Source organism: Gadus morhua, chromosome 14 (assembly GCF_902167405.1).
Source record: "Gadus morhua chromosome 14, gadMor3.0, whole genome shotgun sequence".
NCBI lineage: Eukaryota > Metazoa > Chordata > Actinopteri > Gadiformes > Gadidae > Gadus > Gadus morhua.
In genome coordinates, this window is record NC_044061.1 from 23,818,897 (window position 1) to 23,834,153 (window position 15,257).

At 43.4% G+C, this 15,257-nt stretch overlaps 1 protein-coding gene across 3 annotated transcripts in view; it reads left to right on the plus strand.

Annotated features, from left to right (window-relative positions):
* Window positions 1-12,845, plus strand: part of insyn1 (inhibitory synaptic factor 1) — a 41,767-nt gene extending 28,922 nt beyond the window's left edge. For all 3 annotated transcript variants that reach the window (XM_030378031.1, XM_030378030.1, XM_030378029.1), the window contains one exon: window positions 11,387-12,845. In XM_030378031.1, coding sequence (XP_030233891.1) covers window positions 11,387-12,178 — 792 coding nt within the window. In that variant the 3' untranslated portion in view covers window positions 12,179-12,845. The remainder of the gene's footprint in view (window positions 1-11,386) is intronic.
* Window positions 12,846-15,257: the final 2,412 nt, after the last annotated feature.

Here is a 15,257-nt window from a genome sequence, read left to right on the forward strand (position 1 = left end):
GATTTTCAATTACGATTTTTGACTTCCAACTATTATGAAAACAAGATTACAGATGAAACGATTATTGTGCTGCATTATAAAGGGAACAATATGTATCCTTGACAGAGTTAAAAATGGGTGCTCCAGTCCAAACTCACACTATCGGAGAGAGCTGTCTCCGCCCCCTCCTCCCCAGACTTGAAGCTTACGTGGGTTGCCAGGTTGAGCAGAGCACAACATTATATTTGAGACAAACGCTATTATTCTATTTTGACAATGTCAAGCGACGGCGCGTCCCACACTGTAAATTGATCAGCTCATGTTTCAGTTTCAATGTATTCATTGTTTTCAAATTATGCCAGCTCATGTGGCATCAGCCACGACATCCCTCCAGGCTCTAAGCTGTCTCCGTGTTTCAAAACGTAGGTAGAATCTAGTGCAATCTCAGTTGATCCAGTTTGTTTGCCTGCTTCAATGGCTGCAGCACGATGTGCTTGTGTGCCAATTTGTTTCATATCTGGCAACCGGGGCTACTCTGAGAATAGTGAGTCATAACACAGAGGCCAAAACAAAAACAAACGTTCTGACCCGGAATGGAAATTTCAAAGGAGAACATACTGGCGGTACCATTGTTGTTTGAGAAGCCAATGTTCCTACATACATCACGCTTCCAAGAAAATACCCCTGTTATAAAGACACGTTTGTTTTCTTATATCACTAAATGCATTAGGTTTGTTTATGTATGTATGTGCTGTACGTATGCCTGTGTGTGTGTGTGTGTGTGTGTGTGTGTGTGTGTGTGTGTGTGTGTGTGTGTGTGTGTGTGTGTGTGTGTGTGTGTGTGTGTGTGTGTGTGTGTGTGTGAATGTGTATGCCTGTGTGTGTGAATGTGTATGCCTGTGTGTGTGACTGAGTGAGTGAGTGAGTGAGTGAGTGAGTGAGTGAGTGAGTGAGTGAGTGAGTGAGTGAGTGAGTGAGTGAGTGAGTGAGTGAGTGAGTGTGTGTGTATGCATGTGTGCATGCCTGTGTGTTAGTATTTGAGTATTAATACTGTATGTAACACATGTGGATATGTATGGATGCATATGGATATGATTCTTTGTATACAAAAATGGGGGTTGAAGGTAGACCGGGAACACAGCCCTCCTTTCATCCGTCTCGGGGGCTCGGTTTGTCCAACGGGCTCCTCTCGCTTGGAGGGGCTGGCGGTGAGAGGACCGAGTCTCACCCACATCACACCCTCCCCCATGCCAACTCTGTAGCCTATAATTACCACAAGAAACCTGCGAAAGACAATCATAATTGTTGCGAGGGAAAATAGCAGGGCAGCGTACACTGCTGTACACGCACTTCCCTAGCTTTCGGTAAACACACAAGGATTCCCCATAGCTCCCAGGAAGGCTTCGAGCGATCAATACGTCTCAGAGCTTATGTATTTCCAATACCTCATGAATGGAGGTGATGCATACTCATTGCTTTCACAACGTCACCATGGGGGGGTAGGGGTTTGCATGATGCTAAACATGTAACCATGGGAAAGAGTTAGGCTGGCCTTTTGAGATTTAGCATTCAAGGCTGCCTTTTGCTTTAATGTGGTGGGGCATCAAAGGTGCGTTTGTTGTAGAAGGGGCTAAACCTTGGTTTTGAAATACAACACAGCGCACATCAGACTCCAAACTCTCCGGCGGACATTCTTTTTTTTTACCTCATTCACAATATTCAAGTAGTGCCCTCATGACGAATGCTTGATCAATAAGAGCCTAGCTTGAATCAGAATGCAGCCCACTGCCCTACAGGGATTAGACGCTTATTGAGTTATTGGTAACTCATGGTCAGAGGCCCAAGGAGTTGACAACCGAAAGAAAAACTATAGAAATATATGTCCAGTCCACCTAGATATATGTGAAGATGTCACCTAGATATATGTTAAGATCTTAAGAGGACCATCTCAATGCACACACGCAGATGGATGCAGGCACACACACACACACACACACACACACACACACACACACACACACACACACACACACACACACACACACACACACACACACACACACACACACACACACACACACACACACACACACAGCTTTCCGCTGAGAAATACTCTGAATTTGACCTGAATGGCCAATGCATGAGCCTCTTAACAACATCAGTCACAACTAAAAGGAGAACCGCCCGACCACTTCTTATGCGCTCTGGACAACAACATGCGATAACAAGCACAGCAGAATGCACCGCAACAGAAAGGGCAGGGCTAGCGAGTGAATACGTCACACCAGCAGGTATGCAGGGCTGCCAGATGGTGGCCTCACGGGCGAAACGTCTGCTTGGGATTTTTTTTGCAAATAGGTCTCCGTCAAAAAAGTCAGCGGCTTCTAGCGGGCCCGACGTTTGACTGCCGTTCTCAAAGCCGCGCTTTAGGAAGCGCCATATCTATAATAGAGTCGCGGGCTGGAAGACGTCCCGTTGAGAGAGAGAAAGAGAGAGAGAGAGAGAGAGAGAGAGAGAGAGAGAGAGAGAGAGAGAGAAGAGAGAGAGAGAGAGAGAGAGAGAGAGAGAGAGAGAGAGAGAGAGAGAGAGGAAGTGACAAGCTGTGACAGGTGTGTCAGTCCACGGCCGACCGCTCCACACATTGTCACTGATAGAAAACGCGGAGAGCCCGCTGGAAGCAATGACAAATATTTTGCAATATAGAAGTAAGGATAACAGCGCAATGCCAATATCAGCAGACTCTATTGTGGCACTGAAAGAGCGGTGCGCGCTGGAGTCCTGAGCCCCTCAACTTTCCGTTTAGGAGCGTGCGTCGCTATATTGGTTATTTTCTCTTCAAAGGCTTGACGCTCCCACTTCTGCTCCCGCCCTCCCCCCTTCCATTTCCCAGCTTCCTTCCATCTTGTCTTTTTGAAACGGCAGCAGAGATTTATCACCCGAGTTCAAATAACCGCCTCGTCTGTAGTGCACCTAGAGGTGACAGTAGGTTACGAAGAAGAGAGACATCTAACAAAAATATATATATACTGCGTTATTTGGATGACGCTACTAGTTTGCCGAGCAAGCTAAAGTTTGGTTTTGATCTCAGTTCTAGATTAACATTCATCAGTTTAACTGATTACAAATATTTGCAGGAGACACAATAGGAGTCCCCCCAAAAATGATTTTGTTGAGAGATGTTCAGAAAGAATTGTATTTTTATTGTAAACGTAGTTGCCCCACGTTTCAGGTCTTGCAGGAGATGGTATGGCTGACTGCTCTGGAGTGCAGCTGAGAGCCTTGTGTGCAGAACATTGATTAAAACACAAGAAGGGGGTTCTTCACGTTTAATCAGATAAGATTGCAGACACTGGGTCTAACATCATTGACTTTGGCGCGGTCTTTGTGAACGAGAGTTTAAAGCCTTTACCGTACACATTTTGATAGGTTTAATGAGTGAGGGAGGCTACACCATGCATCTTATCGTTGTAAATTAATATATAAAACAAAATCGATATTCATTTAGATGAGGGACACCATTTGTGGTAATATATTCTTTGCCTTTTTTGATCTAGTATGCGGTGAGTTATTATAAATGTGATATTTTCTCTTCAGCGCAATAGGCCTATATGTTAAACTATCATGATTTTTCAGAATTTGTGTTTTAATGACCTTTTCCATGTAATTCAGTATTTAGATACATCCGTGCCTCAGCCTGATAAATATTTAACTAAGACACTAATTGTTTCAGGACAATGTCAACAGCTGTAGAGCTCGAGAGGGTTGACCTTATCCTTCAAATCCCTCATAAGTGATTGGAAAACAACAAGCGCGTAACGCCGGCTCTCACTCATCGCAAATGACCGTGGATGTTTTGTTGGGTTAAACCCTCCTCTAAAAGCTTGTTAGAAAATAAATAGCCTAGTCTCTAAGCAAGCTAACTGCAGATATACACAAGGGTAATGTATTATAGGATTTGGTGCGAGGAAAGCACACTCCTACATAAGCAGTAAACCTTCCTGCTATACAAGTTGTTGGTCCCGCATTAGTAGTGCTGCCCCATGCTTTGGCCAAGCGCATTCAGTCTTGACCCCACGTTCAGCTACAACAAAATAACGGAAAGTATCCTGAAGTACACTTGCAGTGGGGGCCGTAATGATATATTAAGTGTCAGACGCAGGAAATGTGTTTTCGGTTTTGAAGTGTGTCGGTTCTTTGCCGCTCTATATGTTGTTTTCAGGATTACCGCGTACAGGTTTGGACAAGTGACAAGTGTTGGCAGTAACAACACTCGTCACAACAGCTTTCAGATTATCACACCTCCCGGATCTTGACTGAGACTATTAAAATAGCCTAAAATAGTGTTCACAACAGTGATAACAAGAAGTTGTGTTTTGTTAACCACACAAATCATTGAATGACGAGACGATAGCATACAAATGCCAGAGGAACACTTATTTGAAATTGATAAATGTCGACAGGGGTCTTTAACTCTCCATTACTTTGTTTGTGCAGATGTGTGACGGTTGCCTGATACATACTGAAATTACAGCAATATTGGAAGGAAATTGTGTATTTAAGACAATACAATTTTGCAGAGCAACTGCTCGCAATACACAACTTGTACTGAGATCAGACACCACAGTACCTTTGTTGTTTATTCAATATTGTTCCTGATTAATACGTTGACTAGGTGATTCTATGCTCACTGCTTTAGCCTTGTCTTAGAGATGGACTGTCATTTATGACTGCCAGAAAGGAAATCGCTGGATTGGACTGAGCCTCCTCTTGCAGAACTTCTTCTACTTCCAAAGAGATTGCAAAGGCTCAAGACCTTTTTCAACACACAGAGACTCAATGGAGGGGAACCTCAGTAAATGACCCGTGTACAGGGCTAGTAGTTCAGTGGACCTCACCCCAAGACACTTTACTGTAGCTGCCTGTAAAATACAACCTCCCTCTCTGGCTTGCTCACCAAGTGTAACGCACAACCTGGTTTTAATTATCGTCAAAGCCTTCCAATAAACTCACTAGTTGCCAAACAGCAGGTGGGATGAGCTGGCCAGCGTAATAGCTTAAATTAAGCAACGTAGGGCTATACTGAAGGTGTTAGTATATATAAGTGGTCGGTTTTCCTTTGCCTCGAGGGAAAGGGTTGACCTCTTACCATCATTCCCGGGGATAAATGGCGCCCATTAAAGCCCTGAAGTTGGTAATGGCGCTTTTGATTAGGGGGTTGGTCCTGTGCGGTCTGACCCTTGCTCTCTACCATCTCCATAAACATGAGTGACTCCGGAAAGATGAAAAAGCTGGAGGCATGTGTGTGAAGAAGTCTTGGGCTCACAGCCCCGTTTCATGACAGGATAATTACAGCAGCGATGCGTCCTGAGGACCCTTCAAAGACCCCTTACTTCCTCTTGAAGACCACAAGCATCACATCTCACCAATCAGGATGGCCAGGCCAAAATCAGGTCCTCATGGTTTCATTGCCATGTTTTTCCTCCCTCTCACACGCAAACAAACACATACTGTTGGGCGGCAGCGGCCCAGGAGGTAGAGCTGGTTGACTGGCCACCGGAGAGTTGCAAGTACAATCCCCTGTCGAGGTGCCCCTGACCAAGACACCTAACCCTTAATAATCCCAATGAGCTGGCTGTTGCCGTGAATGATTGATACTGATGTCGGTCCGGGGATGTATGTATGAATGGGCGAATGAATGTATGCTAGGAGTGGTTACAAAGGCTCTATATAAAAGTAGTCCATTTACCATTTACACCCACCCACCATTAACCAGCTGGACGATAACTGATTTAATGTAACCAACAACTCAAGCAACCGACATTTTAGTGCTCGAAATAGTGGCACTGTAGAAGTAGACTGCAGTATCAGTGACGGATACTTCCTATGTTGAACTCCTGCAAATAGTACCTTCCTGTGAAGTACTCAAGAGTCCTTAAAGGCTAATGTAGACAGCACAAACAACTGGTATCAAACCGAGATTATTGGTGTGAACCCAACAGGAGTGTGGCTTTGTACGTCTTCACATGCTCCCCAGGCGCACAGTGCCCCAGGTGTTCTGCTTTCTCCAACTCAGAGACATAAAGGTAAGGGCACTTACCGTTGTGCCCATCTTTCTGCTCATCGACCCAACGTGCGCTAAATAAGGCGTTGGTAAATAAAGGGTGGCATTTACACACTCACCCACCCACCATTAACAGCCCCCGTGGCGAAATATGGGGTTTAACTCTTTGCTTTTGGTTTGAGGAGATATGCAAGTTGTACCCGTGTGTTGGTGGGTTGCTTTCTAGTCCGCCAGCCCTCGAACTCATGCATCTTAGGGAACACAACAAGGGGTTCCGGTTTGTTTGCTGTGTAAAACAATCGAAAACACATTGGGAGGCTGAGGGCTAGCCTTTCCATCTCATCAGTTTGTCGGACAAGTCCGTTAGGAGAATGCACCTTCGATAAAGGGAAATGCATAAACATTGTGCAGCTATTTACACCTACATTACGGAGAACGCTATTGATTTTGAAAGTAGGAGCCATCTGTAGTTTTTTTTGTGAACATATCCTGAAGTGACTTCTGTGAAATGCTTGCCACCGCCGCCACCGGGAGAGATGAAGTGGTATCAAACTAAATGGGAGCGCACATTTGGATTCAACCCCTGTTAGGGAGTAGAGCTCAATTGGGTGCGAACAGGAGAGGGCTGGGGAGATTGGGAGAAAGCTGCAGGAACTAAAAACATTAAAACAATATTTGCAAACATTTTATCTTACAGCCAGCATGCCAGATTGGATAATTGCAGAAACATTTTCCTAACTTGCATGAAGTGCTTGCAGCAAGTTAAACGCTTGCACAGGAGCAGGCTCACAATTAATTGTAACGTTGAGAAATGCATACAGTTTAATTTATTCCTAAACATTTATTTATATGGGTCCATTGATCCATATGGGAAATAAATTATTTCCTAACGCTGGAGGCTTGGTAATTAGTAGCCTATTTTTTTTGCTTCCCTCAGTTTACTTATACAGTGATTATAGAAATAATAGCAGGATAGGGAGAGATAGAGAATGGCAATTTTAAGACAATGTACTCATCCATTCTGTTTCTATCAATCCCAAAATATCCCTAAGTTTACAGTTTAAAAAACTAGATGTGCCCAGAAAGTGAGTTCCCCCCTCTCTTTAATGAGTCCTTGTGCATCTGATTATTGATTATTGTGGCAGAGATAATTGATCAATAGGTCCAATATTCCTATTGTGCTTGGAAAGCCTCCATCTTCTGTGCATCATGCAAAATGAAACCAGGGACCAGTCTGTTCACATCGAAACACATCTGTTCCAACATCGGCGGAGTAATGTTGGACGCAGATGGTGAACGTCTCAGACAAATCATAGAATGCTTCATACTGTCTCGGTTTCTTGAGTTGAATCGATTTTTGCAACGTGCATTACATATCACAATTGGAACTCTACTATGATCGTCGATGGTCATTTCTAATGAACGTTGACGCGAGCACCGGTGGCATCTTCAGAGGAATACAGGCAGGCATTCACTTGTGATGAGTTAAGCGTGATTCTAGGTAGAAGGGAATATAAGAGAGAGGGGGGTCTTGTAATGGATGTGGACAGCACCCAGATCACTACTGTGGCAAAGAGGAGACTGTTCAAAGAGTTTTTTCCAGTTTTCTTTTTTACATTATCGACCATCACTCAGTGTTAGATTACGTTCAGTCTGTCTTTCCCATCACTGTACAATTCGGTCACTGTCAGGGCCCCCCAAGTGTCCTTCATTCACTCCAGCCCTCAATTACCCAGAGCGATCATAAAAGACAGGTGATGAGGTGCAGCAACGGACCCAGGCAGGCGGCTGCATGGAAGTCTTTCTTGTTAAGGCCCCCCACAACAAGCCTCGGAATCTCTCGATCCTGCTGACCCGCTGCTGTAAATGTTACACGTTTGATAGCTGACGGATAGGGTGGTGGAGACAAAACCATCATGTGTGTCTTTTATCACTGACGCACAACCATAAAGAAGGACAGATTATATGGAGTAGGATCATGGGCACATGGAACGGTTTGCTTGCTTCTGTCAAAGCAGCCTTTTTGTTCAAGAAAAAAAAAAAAAAGGGTTTAAAAATGCTGCATGGATTGCACCAGATGTTCCCGCTGTATTCTATAGCTTCCTGCCATTGAACACTGCATGTTTGACATCATTAAAAGCTTCTAGGCGGTGAGGCTTTGATTGGTGGGCGTTGTTTGCACAACTGGGCATCTATTGTGCAAGCAAGGATACGAGGAAAATACATGCTGTTGCAGCAGAAATAAAAAGCAGTCTCTGTTGGAGGCAGGAAATGAAAGGAAGCATAATATGATATTCAAGTTCTAAAGTAGAGAGATGTGTTGATGGTGCGAAAAAGTATAATGTATAGGGAATGCGCACTGGTTTTTGGGTTTTGTATGTTTTGCCTTGTAGTGGTGCACTCTTTCTTGGGAAAGGCTAAATGATCATAATCAATGCACCAACCACTGATAAGCAAGTGATTTGCAGATGATGTCCGGACATAATTGTTTGCATTTACTTTATATACTCAAATGCAGGACTATAGATTGGTTACAAAGGTATAAATATTTTGTTTATGCAGAAGCATTCTCAATCCCATAAGAAAAATTAAACAGACCAGGCAGTCTTTGTTTTACCCGGGCCTTGTTGCAGACATTAATTCCAATAAAACCTAGCAGATAAAATGCAGGTTTAGTGCTAATCTCATAATTATTCTGAAAGTTCAATTTGAGCACATTCTTTACTCATTGTCTGTTTCTATATCAAACACGGCGACTCCCCTTGGTAATGTGATCGTGTTCATCCAGCCCCTGCAACAATTTTGCTTACACAATCATTCACTTTTAGAGCACAATCGTCACATGTTCTCCTCTGGGAAACCAAAGTCACAGATTATTGTTCAGTGGTGCTGCATTGGACCCATCTGTGACCTCAAAAGACTGGGTACAGATGTCGTTCACGGTGAAACAACGAACAAAAAGACGAAGAAAAGGGTTGCTGGTACGTCCGTCAGGTGTGAAAGGTCTGTCATAGCTTACCGATTACTGTCTATGAGCACAAAAGGGATTTCTAATGACTAGAAAGGATCACTCTTATGATTGACTGTGAAGGTAATTTAACATTCAGATGATGCTGAGCAGGATGGAGGGGGACAGTTGCGTTGGGTTTTTGTCCTCAAACCGTATTATTGCTCCAATTAAATAAATAGACAAAGAAAACTGGAAGAGGATCTATTGTTCCAGGTTCATCTAAATGATAGTGGATGTATTAGCTCAGCTGCGGAACACGTTTTGATAACACATTTGACAGATTATCCTTTGACAATTGAAAAAACGAAACACATTTTTAAATATACAGAAGCTGGTTAGTTCACCAAGATATATACCGGTATATTTTTTAATGACACTCATGAGTATGAAGCAAATCACACTGAAAACAGCATTGGAAGCATTAGCCGATTAGAACACTCATTCAGCACTGGTCCCTTTCAATGGTGCCAATGAGCAAAAGCATAGCCTAGATAGTCTGTAGTTATACCGTACCAACACTGGCAGACCCCCAGAGCTCCTTGGCTGAGCGTGCCATGTGAGCACACGTTTCCAGGCACTGATCCATACAGACACACCATGCAGCCACACGTATGGGGGAGGACTGAGGAAAACACATCATATCTCGTATCTCTCCGATTGTAGATGGTTCAAGTTGACGCAAGACTTTTTGGTAGGGCAGTAGACTGAACTAGACCAAGAGAACGAGTTTCGCTGAAAGCAAAATATACCAAAGGAGAATGAATTGTGTGATTGCGTTTTAATCTAGGTAAGGAGTAATCAAGAAGCCACTTCAAGATGTTCAAATTAGTCTGACTGCACCATAGGCCACGCTCGGCTATCAATAAACACAACAAGTGAGCCTCATTTAAATCATATTCTACTTTTGAAGTCTAGGTTATAGGGCTGAAAATCACACTCCTTAAATTGTGATGCAAAAGGAATACCAATCCCACTTCAGACACGAAGCCATAACACGAGTAAGGCTTCATTGTCGTTTAATCGACTTTCAGAGGCTCAAGACCACGTTTCCCAAATCTCTGGGTAGAACCTCACTTCGGTTGGCATTCAGCGGCAATTATGTTCCAATTCCACGTGTGTATGTTCTCGGAAAAACTTTCCCTGTTTCAAAACACTTGGCTTAATTGCAAAATGGCTGAAGGAAATGTATCATTTAGCGGGCGACAGGAAGCCTGAGTGTTTTCATTTTACAATGGATTGTTTTTGAGCCCAGAACACGCTGATTAAAGGTTCTAAAATGTAGAGTATTAGGGGTTGAATGTGATGTGTCCTCGGCTAGTAATCCACGGTGTGAGCGAAAGTGCTTTTTATTCACAAGCGGCACCGTGGCTGCTGATGCCTGAAGTATTGAGGTTAATTGAGACAACGAAAAAAAATTAAATCATTTCACAATAAACATTCATGCCGCACCGTACGGGAAAGTGCTCGCCAACTATGCACATGACATTATTTTCAGACAGTATACTGACAAACAAATTATTAGGCAGTTCCGTGTGCGAGCGATTGTGAAGGGAAGACACCCATTTGTTTCTTTAATCTTTTTTTTATATCAAAATTGATCTGGACTACAGCATGGAGCAAGACAAATTAGTAGCTCGTAATCTTTCAAGCCCAGTGAACAACAGTTTGGCCATTTGAGTTGTTTACCAACACTTGGTGCTGTGAAATTCAATCAGTGTACTCTCCCTGCCTCAGTCAGACTGAGTGGGTGGCTAATCCTGCACTCGAAACGGAGGTTGTGAAGATAAGTGCAGCCGCGTGTAAAAGTAATGTAATAAACTAAACTTTAGCCCAGTGCCAACACAGGTCATTGTAGCCATTCTCACCTATTAAAAACTTGACCAGGCCCAACGATTACACGATTAATTGAGCCAACTAAAAAATGTTCTTAATTATCTTAATTGATTAATCATTTAAGTCATTTATCAAGCACAAATAATACAATTTGCTGCTTAAGGTTGCAGTTCAATTGAAAGATTTGGTATCGTTGTAATAGTTAATAGTAGTAATAGTTTAGTTTTTCTTGGCTGCAAACGCATTTAAGACATCCCTTTGGACTCTGGTAACTTGAGATGACATTTGCTATTATTAAGGACATTTGATTGATTATATGATTAACTGAAAAATGGTTTGATTAATCCGCTATTAAAATTTCCGTCAGCTGCAGCCTTCAATTTAAGCGAGGACAATACTACCCCGATCAAGGCATCTGAAATGAAAATGCGACCCACTTGCATTGTACTAGAAGCTAATCATCCTCTCTCTCTCTCCCTCTGCCTCCCTCTCTCCCTCTCTAGGTGGTGGGTCAGATTGACAAGCTCACGTCAGACTTTGACTTTGACCAGGATCCCGATGACTGGACGGTGGCCACAGCCAGCAGTACGTCCAGCAGCGAGCGGGGGCTGGGCGAGGCCTTCCGGCCAGACCCCCTCAACCCAGACGTGCTGTCGGACAGCTGGGAGTTCTGCAGCTACCTGGAGGCCACGGCCGCCGCCGCCGCCACGCTCAGGTCGGGAGACCCCGCCCAGACCCAGACGCCCGGCAGCCCGCCACCGCCCGCCACCACTGCCTCGGCCTACTCGCAGATGAACGGGGGTCTGCCCATCCCCAACGGCCCCCGCATCATCACGCCGGACTCATCGAGCGAGGAGGCCAGTAGCTCCACCCACAGCCACAAGCCGCGAGAACGGGTGCGCTTCAGCGACAAGATCCTGTACCACGCGCTGTGCTGCGATGACGACGAGGACGACGAGGAGCAGGCGGAGGCGGCCGACGACGAAGAGGACAAGAGCGGCCGGGCGACGCCGGACAGCGACGTTGAGACGAGTCCCCTGGCCAGCTCGTGCGCCACCCCGAGGCGGTCTTACTCTGAGCATTCGCTCCACTATCCTCACTTTCTGGACCCTTCGTACGTCCCGTCCCCGGCCAAAGCGTCGACCGGAGCTCACACACTACCCAGGAAGGGTCTTTTGAATCCGGGCTGCCGTAAAAAACTGCTACGAAACAGCAGCACACAGACAGTGTCGGACAAGAGCACCCAAACTGTACTGCCCTATATTCCAACCAAACAGAAAACCAAGGACCACTGAGAAAAAGCATTACCATAGAACACGTGACAAGGACTGTGTACTATTTAATATTAAATACATAGATCATAGATTAATACGCAAATAAATTGATTACTAAATAAATAAATGATATATGGGAAATCACTTGACTACCTAAAGTCATTCCAAGGCTCAGGGAAAACTCGACAATATAAAGGCAGTGAAAGAGAAAAATGTATTGGAGGACCAAAAGGCTTGTGCCTATTATAATGTTGAAAAGATATGTTGAATGGATTCCCTATGTGTAATTATTTGCAAAATGTATTGAAATAACAAAGCAATCTTCTTCTTTTTCTAGGTCTGACGTTTAAAGTGTTGAAAAAAAATTGCAAGTGTGAAGAGGTTATTTCTCCTCCTGATACACTAGTATAAATTGAAGAAAAAAAAAACATTAATAATATAATGCTTGTTCCCTTAATGTGGATACAAAACTCTGCACATCCTTGTTCTCTGAATCTGTATAAACATTGTCTTTTTCATGTTCCAATTATTTCAAATGTCAAGGGGGACTGCTGCGTTCGCTGGGGGTACGTATCAAGAGGCACATCATGCGATCGCTCCTCTCTTTGATGTCGGCCAAACCCAGTCAGAGTGCAGGAGCGCAACACTGTTTACTTGCCCTTGACTTTTATAAATCATTTCAATAATTGATCTCTTCTCGGTCTACTGATCAAAACCTCACACTAATGTCCGGTAAGTAGGAAGACGAATGAATACACATAATAAAATATATATAAAATACAATATAATAATATACACTTTAAGAAGGAATACACTTTAATAATCCGCAATCCCCACACAAACCGGTCGAGACCAGTTGACATTTCTCCTCGCCTGGTTCTTTTTTTCCTATACGTACGCAATGTCCTTTGAGCCCCCCGGTATTGAACGGCAAGAAACAGTGCAAAGAAAGGGGTTTTTTGTCTCTTGCTTTCAGTTTCTCGGCGGGGAATTCAGCTCGATAGGGCGGTGTTTTATTCACAGGCTAACGCCAATAGCCGCTGTGATCAATACGGCAGAAGGAGGCGCCGTTGAGAGGTCTCCAAGCCTGGCCATGGAGGCCGTTCTCCCGCGGTCCGCGAACAAAAACCTCACAGTCAGACCAATTTACTTGAAAAAACAGAACAAAACTCATACAGAGGATGTGGCTCCGAAGCTGACATTTTCAAAATATGTTCCACATAGTTTGAGTAAATGGCAAACAGATAGTGTTCCCGTCCAGAGCCCTTTGCCAAGCAATAACATTTCCCGGGGTATGGCTTTTGTGGCTCAGTGCGTCCACCCCCGATGCCCTTCGTCACCTTTACCTTCCTCATCATCTATCCTGGTCACGCGGAGATGATGTTAAAGGTCAACGCTTTTAGAGGACCACCCCATGCTAGGCTGTTCACTCCTCCTGTGTCCATGTTATTCCGCTAGAAACTAATTATTAAAAAAACAATATGTTTTTTTTATTCACTTTTTTGTATCACTATATTTATGTCGTAGTTATTCCGGATTTATTAAGGATTTCGTTAAAATCTGCATTGCTGTAAGGCGCTAGTTTTTATAGAATTCTATTATGTTAACTGCCAGCATATAACCTCGAAATTTCCCAAAACCCTTTGACATAGTATGAGGTGGAATTCTCTTTGAGCAAATAACAACGCATAATTGGTTTGGCTTTGTTTTTGTCAACAACTATCTTATCTTATTTAACAAATACTAAAACCAACCAAGCAGCATTTCACGGCTGATTTAGTTAATTATAGTTAATGATTTCAGATGTGTGCATAAGAGGTACTTGACATGGTAGAGTGGAGGCATATTAATCAAAGGTAATAAAAATAATACCTTGGTAGTCAAGACCATTTCACACAATTTAGTTCCAATCCGAAAAACAAAACAAAGATCAAAAAGCAGTTAGAGGTATGATTGATGACCGCAATTTCTTGCTGGGATTTTATCTTGGAACCTTCCTGCTAGTTGTAGAACGCTGGCTGTATGTGCTGTATATTTATGTCCCATTTTACAGTTATTGCTGCACTTGTATTCAAGTGTTCATCTTTTAACAATGTTAGGCCTATGCCTTAAATTATGGTTCTATCAGGAATCAGTCATGTCAAAGATTTGATAATTTATTTCATGAAATGGTAACACGATTTATCGTTCCACTCTTTTTCTCTGGATTTAAAATATGACAGACGCATGTCAGATACAGAATACCAACATTTGCACAGGGAGCACAATCCAATCCTTCATGGGGAACATCAGATATCTGAACCCACCCTACAGGTTACAGACAAGCAGAACCAAAGCAGGTGGAGGCTGGGTTGGTGGTGGGTCAAATTCTGCTCAGCACACGTAACTTACGCATAGTGAGTGTTTAAGATTGAAGGCCTTGAATTGACCCATCAGTGTACGTGCGTTTGATTGGACAGCGTTAGTAGTCAGCTGATAACTAGAATGTCCTGCCAGAACTAGCTACGCCCATTTTTGGCTTATAAAGGAACAGATTGTACACATCAAATTGTAGTTGTTCATACAATTGACAAACTTAATCATTCCCCTTTCGGTAAGTATAGGCAATGTTGTTCTTACATGACCATCTTTCTAGGCAGTGACCCATGTGACCGCTCAGATTCAACAGCAGTACTGACAGTCGGAAATGTGAGCCGAACATAAGAATTGGACCGGATCATATCATACATAATATATATTTTTTAACAATTTACATTTTAAACATGAAAGTCTCCAGCAAAGTCAACCCACATACCCTGCAATATTCTAGTAAAAATGAAAAAAATAATACAATCATGCCAAAGCAAACCAATTGGACCGTGCTGGTCTTTTGCCGTTCATTTCTTCTTTCATCTTGCTCCAGCCAAGTAAATCCTGAAAGAGTTCTTGTGAGAAAGATGTATTTAGGGGAGATCAATGGCTGCCATGCATGGCATCGTCTGCCATTTCCCTGCTAGATGGAGGGGGGGCAACAGGTCACCCGGCCCATTAGAATAAACAAACAGAGCCCTGAAGCAAGGCAAACTATCAATCACATGGAAACCAACTAAGCTGCTTCAAA